The 21715-nt window shown below is 51.4% G+C and overlaps 3 protein-coding genes across 11 annotated transcripts in view; 1 reads left to right on the forward strand and 2 right to left on the reverse strand.

Moving 5' to 3' along the window:
- Armc7 (armadillo repeat containing 7) overlaps positions 1-14865 on the reverse strand; it is a 19691-nt gene extending 4826 nt beyond the window's left edge. For 2 of the 7 annotated variants that reach the window (XM_087208496.1, XM_087208497.1), the window contains exons 1-3: positions 14431-14853; positions 14194-14337; positions 7-5067 (exon numbers count right to left, since the gene is read on the reverse strand). In XM_087208496.1, coding sequence (XP_087064622.1) covers positions 4706-5067; positions 14194-14337; positions 14431-14521 — 597 coding nt within the window. In that variant the 5' untranslated portion in view covers positions 14522-14853 and the 3' untranslated portion in view covers positions 7-4705. Of the gene's footprint in view, positions 1-6; positions 5068-14193; positions 14338-14430 lie in introns of those variants that run through there. The other 5 variants (XM_087208501.1, XM_087208498.1, XM_004860642.4 and 2 more) reach the window with 5 other exon arrangements.
- Nt5c (5', 3'-nucleotidase, cytosolic) lies at positions 1586-3410 on the forward strand. Of its 2 annotated transcripts, none has more exons than XM_087208503.1 (5): positions 1586-1762; positions 2191-2291; positions 2372-2432; positions 2851-2974; positions 3007-3410. In XM_087208503.1, exons 1-5 carry the CDS (start codon positions 1586-1588, stop codon positions 3153-3155), a joined length of 612 nt encoding a protein of 203 aa, XP_087064629.1. In that variant the 3' UTR covers positions 3156-3410. The 2 variants fall into 2 exon arrangements, with proteins under 2 accessions (XP_087064629.1, XP_004860700.1); XM_004860643.4 differs by having other exon boundaries at positions 2851-2965; positions 3053-3410.
- Positions 14866-19039: 4174 nt separating the features above from the next.
- The window catches only part of Slc16a5 (solute carrier family 16 member 5), a 44550-nt gene continuing 41874 nt past the window's right edge, over positions 19040-21715 (reverse strand). For both annotated transcript variants that reach the window (XR_015450262.1, XR_015450259.1), the window contains exon 7: positions 19040-20342. The gene's annotated coding sequence lies outside the window, so the exon portion shown is untranslated. The remainder of the gene's footprint in view (positions 20343-21715) is intronic.

Below are 21715 nucleotides of genomic sequence, written 5' to 3' on the forward strand. Positions count from 1 at the left end.
ACTTACAACTTCCAGCCGCCTTCATTCAGCTCATCCTCTTTCTTGTGGAAAGGAAACCCGGCTTCTGCCTCCTGAGGCAGGCACCTGCATAATCTGTCATTTCTTTTGGACTGAGGCGGATCAGGCTTGATTTGGTCGTGAAATGGTTAATGAATATGCTCTTTAATTGCAAGCAACAAAAGCCTGCTATCTTGGAGCAGATAGAACACAGAGCACAGGATGGGTTGTTCCCAACATAGAGATAACAACCACAAAGCAGCATCTTTTCAATGCCAAGTCACCTAAAAATATATACATCTGCCTTGATCGCTGCATGGACCCCGACCAGAAATATTTGCTCTGACCCCTATACGTGATAGACGTCCTAGACCTCTCTTTCAATGCCCTATAAAGCTTTCTGCCTTTTCTTCGTTCGAGGCTGATGGCCTCTTGCTTGCTCTGCCCAGGTGAATAAAGTCTGTACCTTTTTGTTTTCACCAGCCTACTTGGGTGGTCTCGTCCCTCCACGCCTTTGTTACAGAAAGGAGAGGGTGTTGAGTATGTGGTTACCAGGAGGAAGTTTGGAGAAGTTGCTCATCTCTAAAAGAAAAAAAAAAAATCTAACTTTTAAAGTTCCTTTTTGCAGTGCTGTTTACACTTCTGCCAAGACTGGTTTGGAAGTACAGTGGTAAGATGGGGAACAACGGCAAGATTGGCCCTCCTTCAAATACGTCATTATAGTCTGTAGGTAAATAGGTTTGAATGTAGCCTGAAAATGTGGTGCAATCCGCAAAATCTCGAAATTTCAGCATTTTCGGGGAAGCGGCAGGAGCTTGTGATTTGATGTTTCAGAGAAAGGAGGGCAGTCCTGATTCCTGGAGCTGGATGGAAATCGCCTTTCCAAGTAGAATCAGACTTTCAGTAAGTGTGCCCAAGCTTCAAAATAACGGTGGTTTATGCATCGGTCTCTGTATATGTGCTGCCCAAGCGAGAACAGCACCGGTCTCTTTGGAGCATGACTCACACACCCCAGTTGTCGTCTATAGATCTGTTTCACTTCATTAACTAGGAAGCCCCGATTCGGGAGGTGGCTGGTGCCTCCTTCAAGCAGCAGGACCTCTGGTTCCTGTTTCTCTCCAGCCTTGGCGAACAGGAAAGGCAGAGCGCACGGTGGCCCCAGACTGCAGCGATGGATTGTGAGATGCGGAGCCAGCCCCGAAGGTTTGAGGAGCTGACTCCTAGAAGATTGCCCTTTGAAGCTCTGCCCCTAGTAACAATGTGGGGTGAGAGGGGTACGTCTGGTGTAAGGTGGGAGGCAGCTGATAGAGACGCAGGATTGCTGCTGAGAAAGCTGAGATCAGAAAAGTAACCAACTCACCCCGTTACGGACCACCGCCATGTTCTTAGGAGGCTTCGCGCATGCGCACGTTGGAAGACGTCAGCCGGGGGGGGTGTCCCCCCCATCCCGCTCTATGCAAATTAGCCCCACCCGAGCCCCGCCTGCAGATCCTGGCTCCGGAAGTGGCAGGTCCCCGCTCGTGGTCCCCATATCGCGCAGCGCCGTACGAGCTCGAGTGCGGCCCGAGCCCCCGGTGTTCCTGCGGCCATGGCATCGCGGCCAGTGCGCGTGCTGGTGGACATGGACGGCGTGCTGGCTGACTTCGAGGGCGGCCTCCTGCGGGGCTTCCGCCGCCGCTTCCCCGAGGAGCCGCACGTTCCGCTGGAGCAGCGCCGGGGCTTCCTCGCCCGCGAGCAGTACCGCGCCCTGCGGCCCGACCTGGCGGTAGGAGACAGGAGCTCCTCTGTGGGCAGGACCGGCCGGGCTCCATTCCTGGGACGCCCCTTTCCGTTTGAAATGAACGAAACACCCCCATGCCCCGTACTGGGGATTGGATCCAGATCCCTTTTTTAGTTTTTTATCTTGAGATAGGGTCTCGCCAAGTTGCCCAGGCTGGGCTCGAACTTGCAGTCATCCTGCCTCAGCCTCCCAGAATATTGGGGTTGCAGGGGTGCGCCACCACGCCAGGGTAACACCTACTTCTGAACCCACAGTTCACCCTGAGACAAAGTCTGGGAGCGTTTCCCTCTCTATCCCGCACCGCTCTAAGAAAATCCTCTTTCTGATGTTGGGACTTGGAGAGCTTATTGTGCGTCCTCGCTCGGGCGCCACCTGCTGGAGGCAGACGCGAACCGAGAACTCTTGTCTTGCAGGATAAAGTGGCCAGTGTGTATGAAGCCCCGGGCTTTTTCCTAGACTTGGACCCCATCCCGGGGGCCCTGGAGGCCATGCGGGAGATGAACGAAATGCAAGAGTAAGTTGGACTGACAGGAAGGATGGCACGGGAGGGGGAGCGGCGGCGACACCGCCTCTTCTGTCACCCTTTGTCTGCAGCACCGAGGTCTTCATCTGCACCAGCCCTCTGCTGAAGTACGACCACTGCGTGGGTGAGAAGGTACTGGCCGCCCGAGCAAATGTAGCCTTCTTAAAAAAAAGTTGATTTCTTTTTTAAGACAGGATCTCAGTGTCATCCAGGCTGGCCTTTAAAAACGCTTGTAGTAGAGGCTGGCGTCCAGTTAGAGATTCTCCTGCCTCAGTCTCCCAAGTGCTGCATTACTGGAGTGCATCGCTATGCCTGGCTAGCTTTCTAAATCATATATATATTTTTTTGGTACCGGGGATCGAACTCAGGTCCTTCCGCTTGCAAGGCAGGCGTCGGAACCACTGAGCTAAATCCCCGGCCCTAAATCATTATTTTAAAGATAAATCACACAAGAAGTCAGTGAAGGCTGGGGGAGAGGGGAACTGACATTCAAGTGCTCACACCCCCTGCTCACTGCCCAGGCCCCACTGACACCGCTTCTCCTGCACAGTACCGCTGGGTGGAGCGGCACCTCGGGCCCCAGTTTGTGGAGCGCATTATCCTGACCAGGGACAAGACCATGGTCCTGGGGGACCTCCTCATCGATGACAAGGACACCATTCGAGGTGGGAGCTGTTACCTACCCGCCTGCCTGCCCTGACTAGAGGGAGTATAAACCACCAGCTCACACGCCCACCGCTTTCCTGCCCCAGGCCTGGAGCAGACACCGCACTGGGAGCACGTCTTGTTCACCTGCTGCCACAATCGGCACCTGGCCCTGCCCCCAACAAAGAGAAGGCTGCTGTCCTGGAGTGACAGCTGGAAGGCCATCATAGACAGCAAGCTGGTAGCTGTGCGGCAGGAGTGAGGAGGAATGAGCAGGAGCGCAGTGCAGGGCGCTGAAGGGGAGTCCGTGCAGAGCTGGGTCACCGGGCACAGCAGGAGCACAGAGATCCCCTCCGGCACAGGCCCAGGCCCCAGTACCTCCCTTGGTGGTCCCAGAGCATGGCTGGCACAGAATTACAGTGGCAGAATCAGGCAAGACCTTTTTAATAAAAAATATGGGCTCTCTGGTCTTTTTTTTGGTACAGGGATCGAACTCAGGACCTTGTGCTTTGTGAGGCAGGTGGTGGAACCAGAGCTAAATCCCTGGCCCTCTCTGGTCTTTTTAAGTCTGTTTATTTGGGGGGGGGGAGAGACCGGTACCTGGGTGGGGGGCACAGGGGCTGACCAGGGGGCCGTCTCTCCCTCCTGTCTTTATTTAGTCCAGTGCTCCAGAACCAAGCTTGCTTCCCTCCCCACCCGGATGGTGTTCTTCTAATAGTCTTTTGACCACCCCTGGGGGGAAGGTTAAGGGAGGCCAGGACACCCCCCCACACCCCACCCCCGTTTTTCCTGAACCACAAGTTCCCATCAGGCACCTTTCTGAGGCCAAGCGCACACGCACTGTGGACATCAGGCCGTGCACCTGTTGCCATCTCTTCTGGTCTCCTGGAACATCTCTCCCCTGCATACCTGGAACTTTCGTGCAAGGAGGGAAGGTCTAGGGGCAGGATGCCCCCTCATCAACTGCAACAGCAGGAGGGTAGTCAGGGTTCTGGTCATGTTCAGTGAGGGGGTAGAGCTAAAGGGCTCCCACCTTTTGTTTGAGACAGGGTCTCAGTATGTAGCCCAGGCTGGCCTCAAACTCATGGATCCTCCTGTCTCAGCCTCCCAAGGGATTATAGGCATGTGCCACACCTGGCTAAAGGCTCCTGTGTTGTTCCGATCCCCGAGGGGGAGGTCTCCACCCTCCACAGCCCTGGAGTGGCATGACACCTTCCAGCTTCCAGGGGCTCAAGGTGCTTCCCTCCCAGCCCCCAGTATTGGGGATTCAACTGAGCTTTGCACTGAGCTACATCCCTGGCCCTTTTTTTCTGAGAGAGTCTTGCTAGGTTTCCAGGTTGGGCTCAAACTCCTGATACTCCTGCCTCAGCCTCCCAGAGTGCTGGGATCACAGGCGTGTGTCAAGGTGCTTTTTATTTTTTTGCATGGCTGGGGATTGGACCCAGGGCCTCTCAGAATTACACTGGATACTGCTGTCAAGAGGTAATCCCTTATTTCCTCAGGTGCAGGCAACTCCTAGGCCTCAGGTCCAGGAACTAGCTTCAGTTTGCACCTCCATTTTGGCCTCCCCACTCCCAATGCCTTCTCATTCCAGTGCAAATACCTGGTGTGCTGAAAAACCTCACCTTCCAGGGGCTGAGCGAGCAGCACCTTGGTGGACTGTGCTCCCTGCTTCCTGACCCCCCTGCTTCCTGCTCCAACCCCTCTACCAGGACTTGGTCTCCAGAGTAAGGGTGCTGAGGCGTTTGGGCTCCCTTGGATCAGGGCTGCTGGGGGGCCTCGGTCCTCGGCAGGGGGATACCCAGGGCAGAGTGGGCCTGCCAGCTGCGGGCTTCGGCCACCTGGGTCGGGGAGCAGAAGTCCTCCAGGAAGATCTGGGCCAGGTTCCGGAGCCTCGCGTTGGCCGAGAGAGAGAAGCGCAGCATGCACTGGATCACGGGCAAGGAGGTGAGCTCAGGGTGGGAGCCAGCGCCCGGCGAGCTCAGGAACATGAGTGTGGTGACGGCCGACAGCACGGTCTCCTCGTTGGGACTGGACAGGCAGCTGGTGATGAGCGGGATGCCGCCCACCTGCAGGATGTGCTCCTGGTTGGCCCTGTCTGCACACAGGTTGCAGAGGCCCCCTGCAGGACAGTGAGGTGAGTCTGGGCCCCAGCACCAGGCTGCTGCCCCCTCCTCCATCCAGTGAGTCCTGGGAGGGGCCCGGTGTGTGAGAGTTGGCCAGTGACCAGAGATGCAAAGCCCACTGGAGCTTGCAGCCCTCTCTCCCAAGACCTGTGATCACCCAGCCTTCCAGAAGTGGGACAGACCCCTTTCCCTCTCGGTTCCGCCAGGTCAAGGGCTGCTATGCTTTCTCCCCTTTTTTTGACAGGGTCTTGCTATGTAGTCAGGGTGGCCTTGAACTCACTATGTAGCCCAGGTTGACCTTGAACTCTTGGCAATCCTCCTGCCTCAGCTTCCTGAACCCTGGGATAATAGGTGCGTGTCACCATGCCCAGCTTTCTTAGGTTTGTATGTATGTACGTATTTCAGGGAATGGAAGTCAGGGACTCTGTTTGCCAGGCAGATGCTGCGCTGCTGAGCGACATTCCTGGCCCCTTTTAGATGCTTAGAGATCACTGTTTAGCACAGGCTGCTCAGTGCAGGAAGATGACTTCCTGTGTATCCTGACCCGTCTTCCTCCCCTCCTGGTATCCCCGAACTTTGACTTCTGCTCAGAGGTGAGGCCACAGCCCTGCCCAGTTCCCTCTTCTCTGGAAACTAGCAAATAGTTGGGCCTAGAACACACCTCAGGCACTTTCCCCAGAGAGGGGTACAGCTGCCTGTGGTGTCTCTGCTAAGGACCCTCCTCTGCCAAGGCAGAAGTCAGCCAAGGTTTGGCTCAGCTGCCCCCTCAAGAACAGAAGCTGGGGCAAGATGAGTCCTGCTTTTTTGGGGGGTACTGGGGCTCGAACCAGGCTCAGGAAACACTTTCAAAATTCCATTTGGCCTCAGGACTTCCCATGTGCCGGGATAAAACCGACTCTCCTTGGCATCACTGCAGTTGCCAACCTCAGTCCGCCCTTGTGACCCTCTGGCCCCAACCTGCACAGGCTGACACCCTTCTTGCTGGTGACAAACACTCCCTGGCTCCCTGGCCAGTGAGGTCCCCTGGAATGTCAGCTTGCTGTACTGCTGTGGCCCCTCGCCACCTGTCACTGTCCTCAAGAGACTGAGAACCTGAGAAATGGATTGTGCATCTGTTTCCCTGCTCCCTGCCTACCGAGACCCCTGGGAGGTGAGCGCTCTGGGGTCACGTCCTCAGTGCCGGCACAATAAGGGGTCCACAGACATGTGCTAGAAGTTTGGATTTTTTCCCCTGTGGTACTCAGAGTTGAACCCATGGCCTTCATACTGAGCTAGAACCCCAACATTTTTTTTGTAAACTTTCAATTTGGAAACAGGGTCTCATTAACTCACTAAATTGCCCAGGCTCAGCTTGAACTTGTGATCCTCCTGCCTCAGCCTCCCAGAGTGCTGGGATCCCAGATGTGTGCCACCACCACGTGCTTGCTGGAAGTGGTTTTTTTGTTTTGGTACCGGGGATTGAACTCAGGACCTTGCGCTTGCAAGGCAGGTGCCGGAACCACTGAGCTAAATCCCCGGTCCCTGCGGGAAGTGTTTTAAAGCAGCCACGTGGGAAAGAGGTTGCAGAACTTCAGAGGCCTGGGGGCCAGACAGGAAGGCTCCCCAAGATCCTGTCCACCTGGAATTCTGTCGTTCCGGGGCGGGGCTGGCTCACCCGCAGCTGCATCTGAGAAGAGGAAGAGCTGAGGGGCCTCGCCGAGTCCTGAGGGAGATGGGCATCAGCAGCAGAGGGCGACCTGGCGCCCACCCACTGGGGTGACCAGCACCCCATTTTAGTGGGAGAAGCTGAGGCTGGGAGAGGCTAAGCAAAGGTCCCCAAGGTCCCAGAGGGGCAACGCTTTGCCATGGGTGTAGGACACGGTGCTCCCTGGAAGCCGCAGGCAGCCAGGCTCAGCCAGGAGGGAGTGCAGCCCGCCCTGCACCACTTCCAAGACTCCGGCCCACCATGGACTTGGGATGGGCAGGGCTGGGCAGGGCACTGCCCCGGCCAGGAAATAATCAGATGGCGCTGCTGGATGGTGACCGCAGGGTCTCCCAACCAGAGGCTTTCAAAGCCTCCAAGGATGGAGCAGGCGCCTGCTGGGGCTCCCCAGCTGCCGAGGTGCCACACAGTGACCCTGGCACCCTCTGACTGATGGGTGGTGACCTTGGGCATAAGAAGTGGCATGGCCCACAGGGAAGAGGCAGCTTCAGGAGCAGGGAGGCCAGGCCGGGGCGCTGAGACCACACCGGAGTCCCCAGGAACGGCCTCGGCCAAGGCACCCCCGAGCCCCTACTCTGTCTGCCACTGTGAACCCATCCTGAAGAGCCCAGGAGGCTGAGCAGCAGGTGACACAAGCATGACACCGCCTCACGTGCTCACCAGCAGCAATGTGGCCAGATCAACGGCCGCGCAGCCACAGGGTGACACAGCACTTGTTCCCAGCAACAGTATCTTCAGGGAGGAGTTGCTGTGGGACAGTGTTTGCAATATGCAGCCAGGGGAAGATGCCACGCTGCGTAGGGAACAGCACAGGTCCACCAAGCTGTCACCCTCTGAGAGCCTTCTGTGACCACTTGGATCAGCCCCTCTCCAGCCCATCCTCCCGCCCTGGCTTTACTCTTTTCTTCCAGCTTAGGCATATTACTGGAGAGACGTGGTAAAATGTTTCTTGCAGCCAGGAGAGGTGCAGCATGCCTGTAATCCCAGCATTTGAGGGAGGCTGAGGCAGGAGGATCACTAGGAGTTCAAGGATAGCCTGGACTCACAGTGAGATCCTGTCTCAAAAAACAAAGAAATCCAGAAACCAAACCAGTAACAAAAAAACCAGTTCTTGGCTACTGCCCAACTATGGGGGGGGGGGTATTGCTCAGGGGAGGGGTGTGCTCAGCATATGCTAGGCCCAGCACAAACAACAAAACTATAAACTCCAGCCAGGTGTGGTGGTGCACACCTATAATCTCAGCATTCAGGAGGCTGAGGCAGGAGGACTGCAGTGAGGTCAAGGCCAGCCTGAGTTACATAGCAAAACCCTGTCCCAAAAAAACAAACAGAACGATAAGCTCCATAAGAACAGATAGTTTCTCTTGTCCTATTCTCACCCACAACCTAGGACAGCGACGGCAAACCTTTTAGAACTTCAGGGGTAACAAACAGCCAGGTGCAGCACATGTGCCATAGGTTCGCCATCACTGACCTAGGATGTGGCACCAAAATGCGAGCAATGGTTATCTCTGCAGGGTAGGATGGTGGTTACTTTTCTTTTATTTGCCAGACTGTCTTCAGTGAAAACGTCCTTTCTTTCTTTTCTTTTTGATACCGGGAATCAAACTCCAGTCCTTGCACTTGTGAGGCAGGCAGCGGAACCAGTGAGCTACATCGCCGGGCCCCTTCTCTCCTTTCTTTTCTCCTTCTCTCCTTCCTTGCTTCCTTCCTCTTCTCTTCCCTCCTCCTTCACAGTACTGGGGGTCGAACCCAGGGCTTTATTCATACCAGGCAAATCCTGTACTACTGAGCTACAGGCTCTCACCCTTTTTTTCCCCCTTGCAGTACCGGGGACCAAACCGTGAGCTACATCCCTAGTCCTTTTTTTTTTTTTTTTTTTGTGGTACCAGGGATCGAACCGGGGTCCTTGCGCTTGCGAGGCAGGCGGTAGAGCCACTGAGCTAAATCCCTGGCCCTAGTTCTTTTTTATTTTGAGACTGGGTCTCACTAAGTTGCTAAGCCTGGGTCTGAACTTGCAACCCACCCCCCCCCAGCCTCCCAGGTATCCAGGATGACAGATGTGCACGTGGCACTCAGCAAAGATTCTTTTTTAAAAAAATTGTGCTAGGGATCAAATCCAGAGCCTTGCACATTGCACATGCTAGGCAAGGGCTCTACCACTCAGCTCCGCTCCACTGCCAGTCTGTCTGTCTGTCTGTCTCTGGTACTGGGGACTGAATCCAGGGCCCTCCCACTGTGCTACTTCAACCCTATTTTTTTTTTAAATTTTATTTTACGCTTCAGGTAAGTTACTAAGTTGCCCACGCTATGCTTATACTTGCTATCCTCCTGCCTTAGCCTCCCAGAGTGCTGGGATTATATGCCTGTGCCACTATAGCCAGCCTCTAGCCTATTTTTTTGTTTGGTTTTTTTCTTTTGAGACGGGGGTCTTGCTGTGTAGCCCAAGCTGGCCTCAAATTCATGGCGATCCTCCTGCCTCAGCTTCCCAAGTGCTGGGATTACAGGCCTGTGCCACCACACCCAGCTACCAACCCATTTTTTAAAAGCTAAATTTTACTCAGGAAGGAGGATTACTCAACAAATGACACCATTAAAGTAACAAAGCAAAAAGAGAAAACATTTGAACAACCCAATTTTTAAAATGAACAGAAAGGGAAAAAAAAAGACTTAAACTCTTCATCATCAGGCCAATACATATGAAAAATTGCTTATTATTTATCAGAAATGAAACAGAATTACAATAAAATGTCATTATACACCCAGCATAATATTTAAGATAAAAAAGACTGTCAGGGGCTGGGGATTTAGCTCAGTGGTTCTGGCACCTACCTCGAAAGCACAAGGTCCTGAGTTCGATCTCTGGTACCAAAAATAAATATATAAGACTGCCAGTACTTAAGTACTGGCACGGAGCTGGAACATGAGAGTATAACATGGCCCAATTATGTTGGAAAGCTCTTTAGCAGCTCCTAATAAAGTTAAAAATACATCTAGCCTGTGACTCAGCAGCTTCACTCCTAGGTGTCCATCTGAGAGAAATGACTATGTGTACAAGAACTGTATGAAAAATAGCTGGGGCTGTCATCCCAGCACCTAAGAGGTTGGGTTTTTTTTGGTTTTTTTTGGGGTACTGGGGATTGAACTCAGGACCTTGCGTTTGTGAGGCAGCACCTAAGAGGTTGAGGCAGAAGGATTGCCAGTTTGAGGCCAGCCTGGACTATGTAGTGAGTTCAAGGCCGGCCTAACTACATAGCCAGACCCTATCTCAAAAACAAACAATCAAAACAAAGAATTGTAGAAAAATGCTCATAACAGGTTTATCAAAAGGCTCCAAACCAGAAACAACTACAGTCTCCAGCAACAGGTGAACAGATAAAGTATGACATATCCTGAATGATTCCATTTATTTATTTTTTAATTTTTATTATTTTTTTTTGGTGCCAGAGATCGAACTTGGGTCCTGGCGTTTGTAGGGCAGGCAACGGAATCACTGAGCTAAATCCCCAGCCCTACCATTTATTTTTTATTTTGAGGGTCTCGCTAGTCCAGGTTGGCCTCAAACTCATGGCGATCCTCCTGCCTCAGCCTCTCCAGTCCTGGGATTGCAGACATGCACCACCATGCCTGGCATGATTCCATTTATATCAAGTTCAAGAACATAACAAAGCAATCTATGTAGTTATGTCAAGGTGGGAGGGGATATGCAAGAACTTTCTGAGCTGGCTGAGTTGTGTACACTTGCAATCCCAGTATTCAGAGAGGCTGAGGCAGGAGGATGGCAAGCCTGAGTAAGCCCAACCCAGGAAACATAGCAACTTAGATGCTGTCTTAAAAGAAAAGCTAAAATAACAGGCTGGGGATATAGCTCAGTGCGAATGCACTGGGTTTGATCCCCCGTACTGCAAAAGCAAAAACAAACAAAAAAACCCCCAAAATAAACCATGTGAGTAGAGAAATTCCACATCTTGATTTAGGAGCTGTTACATGGAGGTGCACAGATTTTAATAAATTTAAAAATCCATTGAATGGGCTCTGAGAGTATTTGCACTTTATTATAGGTTGATCGTAGTTTTAGAAAATGGCTACAAAATGAACAGAACAATTTCTGACTGGCTAATGGGTGTGCTTTGGACAAAGAAAAGACAAATAGAACAAGAAGGCAGAGGGCAGGAACCACGGAAATGCCAAACGCAGCCTGGGAGTAGAGCACCAGAGACTTGGAGAGGCCAGGAAGTGACCTCGGGTCACACAGCCAGTAGGGCGTCAGTGCTGGGAGGGACAACCTGGCCTACAAGGATTAAATGCAGCTGAAGATGGCTGTGTCAGCACTTGGCCCCTGGTGGCCAGGCCAGCCCTTGTCAGGTGGCCCAAGACATTAGTATACTTGAGGAACCGCCTGCCCTGGGGCTCTGGCCCGATGCAGCCCACGGTCACAATTTTCAATGGGGCCTGGGCATGGCTTGGTGGTAGAACACTTGCCTGGCATGTGGGAGGCCCAGGGTTCACTGCCCAGCACCAATGAAAAGAAAGAGCCGGCAACTGAAGGAGAGCTACTGTTCACACGTGTGCCCTTCTGAATTTTACACCATGCAAATCAATTAGTCACTTGCATGGGGTGCAGGTATAGAATCAAGGCCTTCATACTGGGCTATACCCTCAGTCCTTTTTTATTTTTCAGACAGGGTCTCAATGAGCTGCTAAACTGCTAGGCTACGCTCGAACTTGTCATCTTCTTGGCTCAGCCTCCCAGAGTGCTGGGTTTACAGGAGTGCACCACCACACCTGGCCATATTCTCATAAATTAATAAAGTACAAGCCAACACACACACTCACACACACCCTGCTTGTGTCTTGAACCACAGAGAAGGGGACTCTGTCTCTCCAAACCACGCAGGAGTGGCGAGGGCAGCCTGGAATCAGACTTCTGAGCCGGGGAGAGAGGAGGGGAGAGACTCCTCTCGCCTCCTTCCTGTGATGGGATCCCACCACAGGGGAGTGGCTGGGGGACTCTAGTATATGTGCAGCCTAGAGGCTGCCACCAGGCCACCCCAGGAACCCCATATACAAAGGCGCTGGCCCATCAGGTGGATTTGAGTGAGAAGGCAAATGTTTGTGACCAGCAAGCACCCAGGTGACCCACAAGCAGGCCCTTTTCTGTCCAGTCTGTTCCTTCCTTTAAAGTGCTCGGCTTCCTGATGACACTTAAGTATTACATGTGTTTAGCATCATTTGCTCAACATATCTCTGCGAGATCACTGCATATGGGTGTACATCTCTTTCGCTGTGAAACAGTACAAACAGCCCAGTGTGGTATCTACCATTGACTCACTCCAGTTTGGGGCTGTGCTGCTGGTGACCTTTTGTGCACATGTGTGGATGTGGATGTCCCCAACCCTATGAACAGAACTGCGCGCTCTCTGGGTGTGCCTAGCTTCCATTTTACAAAACGGTTTCCTAGAAGCTGCTGAGGGCTTGTACACCAGTCTTTACCTAAGCACCACTACCATCTGGTGGCAACAACAGGTATTGCAGGAAATAGAACACAAGCCGTTGAACATGAATTCTGGGAAGCTGCTTACTTAAATCCTGACAGTAACAAAACTGACAAGGAAAAAAAACAACAAAAAACCCAAAAAAACACCAAAAACCAGGCTGGGGATTTAGCTCAGTGGTTCCAGCGCCTGCTGCGCAAGCACAAGGTCCTGAGTTCGATTCCCGGTACCAAAAAACAAAACAAAAAAACCAACCAACCAAACAAAAAAGCCCCAAAACCAAAAAAACACCTGACAAGGATTCTATGATATACTAGGATTCAATCAGTTCTCTTGAGGCCAAAGACTTCTCTCCTGATTCCTTTATATCTCTAGGTAGGTTCGAGGACATACAAGGGTACAGGATACCTGAGAGGCAACTTCTGGTGCTTTGGGCAAACACTTCCAAATTAATACCACAGGCCACCGATGCTGTTTTTTTGTTTTTGGTACCGGGGATCAAACTCGGGTCCTTTTGTTTGTGAGGCAGGCGGTGGAACCACTGAGCTAAATCCCCAGCCCTTTTGTTTTTTAAAACAGGGGCATGTCTTATCCTAGGCTGGCCTTGAGCTTGAGATTCTGCCTCAACTCCTGACTGCTGTTTTTTTTTTGAGGCAGGTCTCCCTTTGTAGGTCAGGCTGGCCCTGAACTCCACTATGTAGCCCAGTTCATGGTGATCCTCCTGCCTCAGCCTCCTGAGTGCAGGGATTACAGGCGTTCACTGTGCCTGGCTCTCACTGGTAAGATTATAGACATGCAGCAACATGCCTATAGCCACTAGTTTTTTGTTTGTTTTTTTTGAGACAGGGTCTCGCTATGTAGTTCAGGATGGTTTTGAACACATTATGTAGCCCAGACTGGCCTTGAACTCCCAAGTGCTAGGATTTTAGGTGTGCACCACCATGCCTGGCTGATTTTTTTTTTTGGTACCAGAAATACTCAGGGTTATGTAGTTCAGGATGGCTTTGAACTCATTATGTAGCCCAGACTGGCCTTGAACTCCCAAGTGCTGGGATTTTAGGTGTGCACCACCATGCCTGGCTGATTTTTTTTTTTTTTTGGTACCAGAAATCGAACTCAGGACCGTGTGCTTGGATATTTTTCTGCATGCTTTCTTTTTGGTACCAGGGATTGAACTTAGATCCTTGTGCTTGCGATGCAGGCAGCAGAACGCTTGGATATTTTTGATTTGATCATCAGTTGAGGTATTTTTATTCATTCACTGAGTACTTCCTGAGATCCTCCTTTTATATCTGGAGGCCCATAATTCACCTACTTCCAATCCAATCTCCCAAACCAGGGCAACTCTACTCTGGCCAACGCTGTCATCCAGTGGCAATTCCTCTAAGACAGTGATCGAAAGTGGCCCTGGGCTGTGGGCACTACTTGGTGCAGTAGAAACAAAGAACATGGGAAGACTATGCCCTGGAATCTAAACCTGGGTTCTGCTAGCTAAGTGCCCTGGGTAGGAAGCTGAAACCAGTGCCTTTTCAGTGAGCTAGTTCCCAGCCCTTTTTTCTTTTCTGGTTTTTTTAAACAGAATCTTGCTGTGTGATTCAGGCTGGCCTTGAACTGGAGGTGATCCTCCTGCCTCAGGCTCCAGAGTGCTGGGATTACAGGCGTGTGCTTGCTTATGTAGCACTTGCCTAATAAACATCTGTCCGGTCACTAATTCAGTATGTCCTAATGTCATGACCACAGGAGTCCTAAACTACAGATTATTAGTCACCTTTGCCTCTCTTGATATTAAACTATTTAAGGGTGATCTCCAAACTCTCCCCTCAAAGTAGTTTCAAATTCCTTTCCCAAGGACTCTTCAAACTCACTCACTTCAGCCCACAGGTATCTGGGGGTGGTGATGGGGGTGGGGGTGATCCCATCCTTACCAATAGCAAATTCCACCAGGCTCTCATTCTCTTCCGACAGCGAATCGAGGAATAAATCCAGGACTTGCAGTTGCCTCAGATATTGGTAGTTATTAGGGTCATAGGCGAAGTTGGCAAGGTTGGCGAGAACTTGCTCCTTGGCGTCTGCAATGGGGAAGCGGGACTGGAGCCGGGTCCGGGAGGCAGACGCGGCCAGACCCCCGCCCGGTCCCCCAGCGCCCACCCCGCGCCCCTCACCTTGGCTCTCCGTCTCCTGGAATTCCGTGACCAGAGCCTGCAGGTACCCAAGCCGCCCGACGTGGGGGTCCACCTTCGGCTTCTGGGCCATGGTCGGAGTGGAGAGCGGAAAGGGGAGGCTGGACGGCAGGGCTAGAACCTCACCCCACCCTCCAGCTGACCCCGCAAGGCCGGACGGGGCGGTAAAAGGGTTCAGACTTTGTAAAGTCGCAGCTGGAAATGGGCTGTGGGAAACAGGGAAGGCGGGTTTCGGGATTCTGTAAGGGTTGGGCTTGAGGATCACAACAGAGGCACAGGAGACGTCAACGCGGTCGTGGGCTGGAGCGGGATGCCTGGGGCTTCGGGGGCTCCAGCACCTCCAGCCTGTGACCCAGCGCCTCCGGACCTCGGTTCCGGGCTCCAGCGGAAGCTGCGCTGACCCCACCCACAAGGAGCAGAAGGGGCGGGACTAGGGGGGGAAGGCCAGCTGCTGAATTTGCGCATGCGTGTGGCCCTTCCCTCCCTCGCCCTGTCGGCCAGGCGCCTAACAAAGGCGGACGGTAGGTGGCCTCAGGAGCACAGAAGAGGGCGCTGGGGATGCAGCTCAGGGACACTGCGTCTGCCTTGCAAGTGCAAAGTGCAAGATCCTGAGTTTGATCCCCGGTACCGGGAGGAAAAAAAAAAAAAGAGCACAGAAGAGTCGGAGGCCGCCAATGTAGAGGAGCCACGGACGCAGAAGCACCTGGTGTAGTGTCTGTGTGTGTGTGTGTGTGTGTGCGCGCGCGTGTGTGTAGCCTGGACTCCTAGTCTGCTATTCCTCTCCGGAGCACGTGCTCCATAGACACCCCTATATGTCTTGTGTTTTCCATGGAAAGAATCAGATAGAGAGCCAGGGATTTAGCTCAGTGGTTCTGCCGCCTGCCTCGCAAGTGCAAGGACCCGAGTTCAATCCCCGGTACCAAAAAAAAAAGAAAAAAAAAAAAAGAATCAGATAGAAGCACCAGGGCACAGGAATAAGGCTTTTCTTCTTATGTTTGAGCACAAGGCAGAAAGCCATGGGGGACAGGAACCCCAGGCTGACCCAAACAAAGGACAAAGATGTAGAATACCATGCCTCTTTATGGGATACGTGTCTCATTACCATCTTGTCTCCACCTCAGGGTGTGATTTTTACTGTGCTAATAAAGGTAACTATGCATACATTTGTTCCTTAGAATTTGTTCCTAATTGGGTTTGGGGGCAGGATACATCCTTCCCCTACATCAGTGGATTTGATCCTAGTGATCTTGTGGTTGGCTCTGGGTTCTTGGTGTCTGCTGACCACACACATAGTCTTTGAAAGTTGAATTGACTTCTTATTCTCCTGTCTCCACATGTATTCCCTTAATAGCTTTGAAACTGATCCACTTCTCTTTTTAGTTTTTGTTTTGTTGTCATTGTTTTGTGTGCTTTTTGTTGTTTGGGTTTCTTTTGAGATAGTCTCGCTATGGAGTTCAGGCTTGCCTTGAACTCACTATGTAGTCTAGGTGGCCTTGAACTCATGGGGATCTTTATGCCTTAGCTTCCCAAGTGCTGGGATTACAAGCATGTGTCACCAATTTTCCAGTATGGCTTTTCAAAAAAACTGGGTGAGGGCCGGGGATTTAGCTCAGTGGTTCTGCCACCTGCCTCACAGGCGCAAAGACCCGAGTTTGATCCCGGTACCAAAAAACAAACAAAAAGCTGGGTGACCCTAACACTCCCTCCACTCCAACCTTGAGCTGAACTTCCCACCTCTGGCCAGATATCACAGGGTCTGAGTTGATCATAAGGCTCTTTGTCAGCCAAATGTGCCTGGGGCATCTTGGGCAGCACTAAGGAGCACTGAAAAATACCTCAGTTCACCCCAAAGTACTGCGCTGGTGGCTTTTTAGGTTGTGGAGCCTGGGATGCTGAAGCTCTTTGGGCTGATTACTTGTCTCAGGGCTTCTCAGGAAGGTGGTGTGTGACCAAGATGTTATGGTTGTAGGGAACAGAGTACCTGGAAGGGAGGTGACCTTGCCACATTTGCATCATACTTGAAAATATAGGGGTAGATGAGGGTTGTGCTGTGAACTTCCTGAGGACAAGGCTCATGTGACTATGCTCTAGGCCTGGCAATGAAGCCCTGGATCAGGACAGGGGAGTCCCCATCTCTGAGGTTCAAGGTCCCTGTGCCCAGCTGGGGCAGGAGTTTTGACCTTAGGTACCCTGACTGCTCAGTGAGAGTCCCAGACCCTGTGGCATCTATGGCAAGCCTGTGTGGCCTGGGGAAGTGTATCTCAGCTCAGGGTGGCAAAGGCTCTTCTCTGCCTTTCGCTGAACAGAGCAGCAGAAGCCTGTGGACCGGGAAGCCAGAACTTGGGGGCAGGATGAAAGGGAGCCCAAGCCTTCTCCCACATGAATGGCCCCAGGCCCTCTCTAGAATATTCTCAGGGAATCAGCTAAGTGTGGGTTCTAGAATCAGACTGGCTATCCCATTCTCCCTCACAGGTGTCAGGTCTGGTTCTAAGGCCTCAGAGGCCCTCCTCCTTGAGGAAGAATTCTTAGTACTTAGTTTTGTGTTGAGGGCAGTGACAGGTCATATTCCTTTCTGCCTGGTCCCCGGCACACAGTAGATGCTCAGTAAATATTGGTTAGAGGAATTCTGCCCAGAGATTTTTTTTTCCCTTTTTGCCCAGAGATTATTGCCCATCTTGCCTGGAGGTAGATGAGGTTAAGATTCCCTATGCTGAAAGTTCATCAGTATCTTTGTTCCATTTTTTTTTTTTTCAAATTCAAATTGGTTTATTTATCAAAGACTTACTTTAGTCATGGAAATAAATAAAAGGCATTTGGGTTTGTTACAGTTTTAGTTTTATGAGTGCTCATTTATTACCTAGCCACTTGAATAGAATTGCTTAAGGGATTTTACCATGTAGACACGAGATACTAAAGCAGAATTTAAAAGAAAATCAGTTTTCCCAGCTGAAAGCAGACTAGCAGCTCCCTACTCAGGTTCTGCCTGCCCCCTTTCCCATAACTACTGACCCCACCCTGTACTCATAAGGTAGACAGTCATATTCCTGTAAATGAAGTTTTGTAATCCCTGAGGAACTATATGCTCTGTAAATGACTATGTTCTGTAAACAAAGTTTATGACACTCTGTTTTCATACGATTCATAACACACTGTCATCTTACAAGGCTAAATTACTAAACTGCCCTTGTCCTGTTCTCGTAAGCTCACTGGACTAGAAAGACCACCCCCCTTTGACTAAATGCATAAGAACTGGAACTTTCCTTTATTCAATCACTCAGCCTTTTGGACAGGAGTCTAGCTGAGTCAAGGTGCACCAATAAATCCTTCTGATTCTCTTTTGGTCTCTCTTGTCCTCTTGGAATTCTGTCCATTCCAATGCCACTGAGCCACGAGTGGCTCACAGGGACCTGGGCCTCCGACTACCCAGACAGCAGCTCTCTGGCCCCGAGTCCCACGGAAGAACAATGCACATCACAAGCTTTGAGAAATGGCCCTTGTGACTGGGCAAGTCCACTCCGAGGAATCTAGTCTTTGGAAATAACCAGGCAAATGTTTGAAAATGTAACAAGCAAAGTAAAAAAATAAATTCCAGCTCATTATCAGAGAAGCCAAGCTCACGTCTACAGGTACAGCTGTTACTAATGTAATTGGCTTGAATTTGGTTTCCTCCTCTGTAAAATGAGACAATTGGGTAAAATGAAGGGTTTTATAAAGCCTAAAATGAGCTAAGCGTGGTATGGCACGCCTATACCACCAAGGCCCAGCACTCGGAAGGCTGAGGCAAGAGGATTGCCGCGAGTTCGAGGCCAGCCTGGGCTGCACATAGCTAGACAAACACAAAAATAGACAAAATAATACTAAAAAAAGAGATCCTAAATCGCCGGGTGAGTTCGAAGAGCAGCCTTTTTAGGGACGGCCCTGCGAGGTTTCTTTTGTCTTCAATGCAGTGGCTTTGAGCCATCGGGGTGGGGAAGTCTCCTCTCTGCCCAGCTCTGCAAGTGCCCGAGACCTCACGTCTGTGTTTGCACTAACTGTATTTGCACGGGGTTTGCACAAACGCAGGCTCCGCAGACCCCGGGAATCGGGCGGGCCAAGGGTGCAGGGCCACTGGGTGTGGCTCCAGGGCAGGAGGCCCGGGGTTCGCGTCGCCCTCGCCCGGCGGAGAAGGCGAGGCAGCGGTGAGCTGCGGTCGCCCGGGGCGGGGGCGGGGGCGGGGCCGGGCGCTTGGAAGCCTTCCGCGCCACCAGTATCTTTGTTCCTTAATTGTTTTCAGGATACACAAAGCCTGGTGGATACCAGCACCCCAAGCACCTGCCTACCAGCCTCTACTCCCTCCTTTTCCACTTAGCTGAGATGGGGAAATGCGTCCCAGCAGTTTTCCTTCAGAGCACATGCCGTGGTGGGTAGCTGAGCTCAGGACTGGGTGGAAAGCTGAAAGGCACTGGGAGTCAACAGAGTCAGACTTTGTTTTGTTTTGAGACAGGGTCTCACTACGTAGCCTAGGCTGGCCTTGAACTCTCAATCTTCCTGCCTCGGCTTCCCAAGAGCTGGTATTATAGCTGTGTACCAAAATGCCCAGCTCATCTCATACTTTCCTTTTTTTTTTTTTTTTTTGGTACCGGGGATCGAACTCGGGTCCTTGTCGTACTTTCCAAATTGGGAGAGGCTTAGCTCATCCAGACTAACCCAGAGATGGTGAACAGTTTGCCCAGAGCCATGCATCAAATGGTGGCAGTGAAATACAGGACTCAGGTTCATTCCCAGCCCAGAAACCTCTGCTGCCTGCTGCACTACCTCCTTTGGCCATAAGGGGCATCCGTGGCAGGGGCCTGGAAGAGACAGGACAGCCCAAGAATGGTTATTTTTGCCAGATGGACATGTGGAGGAGGAAAGGTGGCGGTCAGACCATGAAAATAAAGTAATTCCTCCTGATAAGATTTTCTTGCTGGAGCCTGGCTGAGCCTGACTGAGCCTGAATCAACAAACAAGGCCCGAGGCTGAGCAGCCCTTGCCAAGCTGGGAAAAAGGAAGGAGACAGGGAGGAAATTTACTCTGAGCCCATTTTTCAGTTTTACTAGTTCAGAGTTTATGATCTGCTGCAGAAAACATTTTTGTGTATGATTTAAACAAACTGCTTCCCCATATCCTGGGGTACATCACTGGGACAAGCCAGCCCTGCTGATGGCTTCAGGGAGGCACAAGCAAAGTGCGTGTGAGGACGATGGTAGCTTTGGCCTCAAGGCCACGGGCACCGGCCCAGCTAGCTACTGTCCTAGGTTGACACTTTTCTTCTTCTTTCTCCATTTTTTATTTTCGAGACAGGATCTCCCTTGTAGTTTGTGGTGGCCTTGAACTCAGTGTATAGCCCAGGCTGGCCTCAAACTCCCAGTGATCCTCCTGCCTCAGCTTCCCAAGGGCTGAAATTATAGGGCTGACCCTTAGAACACAGGAGGGAGAAGGGCCTCAGGAGGCCGGGAGGGGAGCACGGGGCTTCTGTGGCAAATGCAGTCCTGTTTCCATCTCGGTGCTTAAACTGGTGAGCAACCCTTCCCCTCCTCTGGTCAGTCAAATGTCTGGCTTCCTTGGGCCCCATCACTAAACCTCCCTACCAAGGACAGAGTGGGACAAAGAGAAGACCCTGGAGCAGTCACTGCTGAGGTACCAAGGGACCCCTCAAATTTCTCAGATTTGGGGACCCAAGGCAAGGAATCCCTTCCTGCTCTCTGTACAGGTGCAAGGACAGGCAGGTGTTCCACCCAACGTTCGATCTGTCCGCATCCTGCATCCAGGCCAACTTGCCAGCCTGCCCTTCCACTGCCGCTCCTCCCAGGGATCCATTCAGCGAGAGATCCAGCCACCTGTGTAGGGCAGCCACACTTCGGATCTTGGCTGTCCTGATAAGGAAAAGTTTTAGATAACTTAATAGATTAAATATTAAGGTAGTTGTAGAAGCAAAATAAGTGGTGTGTTCTTTTAAGATTTGCTTTTCCCATAACTTCTTGTTTAAGGTGACGATTATCTGACTCTAACTGGCAACTTCATTAACCTAACAAAGTTACCATGCCAGGGTGAATTTACAATGTATGCATGCCTATCTTGTGTCTGTGACTTGTAGATAGGAACTGCAATTGTATATATACATCAAAGACCACTAGGGATGAGATAATGGCTAAAAAGGATATAAAAAGGAAAACGCTGAAAAAATGGATACCGACCAGACTGGTTTCTGGCATTCTCACACGCTCGTGAGGAGAAATTTTATTATTTTATCCGAATTCCGTGTCTCTGTGTATTTCTTTCTGAGATTTCTGTAACATTTGGTGCGTTGGCCGGGATTTGGGAATGAAATAACCCTTTTGGGCATCGGCCCAAACCCCACGGGAGGGAGCGGCTCTCTGTCTCCTTGAGAGGAAAGGCGAGCCCCTGGGACTAATTTCCTAGGCTCCCCAACAGGACACAGAGATCTGCTCACCAGGGAAGGCTTGCCCGAACCCAAGAAGGAGACTACAGAAGGAGGACTGCTGCTCTTGGTGTCTTGTCTGTCTCTTTCCTTTGCTGGGTGAGAAACCCCGGGAAACCCCCTAGTCGTTAAACTTTCCGTTTCGCCTTGTGAATTTGTATTCTGTAACTTTGGGCAAATACAGCGCAGGGGCCTGATCACCCCTTGTGCTTTGCCATTTGCGGAGGTAGCTTCTTTCATTTGTTTTGGTTACGGTTAGGGGGTCACTGGGAGGGAATGTGATAACTTCTGAATAAATGTGTGAGTGAAAGAGCTCTGGATAGGAGAGTGTGTGGAATGAGCTGTGGAACAAGACAGAGAGAGGAAGTGCTTGTGCTTAAAGAAGATTCCTCCCCGAGTCCGAGTTGTAGAATTTGTGTGTGTGTGGTCGAACAAAGGCATAATGGTGAGCTTAGGCGACAGCCCACCTTAGCCTGAAGGGACCTTAAAATGGCCAAGAAGCCCGCAGCCAGGGAGGCAAGGGAGTGATCCCCACCTTTGTTTGTCTTGTGTCTCCGTACAAGGGTACCCATACACACCAACACTCTGATCGCCGATCGTGGGGATAAAAACATCTCATCCTACTGATTTGGAATGCATGCTTAAGAATTTTAAGAAAGGTTTTACTGGAAATTATGGTATTAAGATGAAACCCCCAAAATTAGAGCCTTTTGTGAGTTAGTATGGCCCGAGCTTTGCCTAGCTTGGCCAACTGAGAGATCCCTAGGTGAGGGTCTTGTCTGGTCCATCTGGCTAACGGTTACTGCC

This window comes from Heterocephalus glaber, unplaced genomic scaffold (assembly GCF_053883595.1).
Source record: "Heterocephalus glaber isolate CG9 unplaced genomic scaffold, H.glaber_assembly_v1.0 deba00000937, whole genome shotgun sequence".
NCBI classification, from domain to species: domain Eukaryota; kingdom Metazoa; phylum Chordata; class Mammalia; order Rodentia; family Bathyergidae; genus Heterocephalus; species Heterocephalus glaber.

What these genes read in the sequence shown, in the direction of transcription:
- Nt5c (XM_087208503.1), top strand. Translation starts at nt 1,586, where the DNA reads ATGGCATCGCGGCCAGTGCGCGTGCTGGTGGACATGGACGGCGTGCTG. An exon ending in CCCTGCGGCCCGACCTGGCG is followed by an intron (nt 1,763 to 2,190) that starts GTAGGAGACAGG and finishes CTTGTCTTGCAG; the next exon opens with GATAAAGTGGCCAGTGTGTA. An exon ending in GAGATGAACGAAATGCAAGA is followed by an intron (nt 2,292 to 2,371) that starts GTAAGTTGGACT and finishes CTTTGTCTGCAG; the next exon opens with CACCGAGGTCTTCATCTGCA.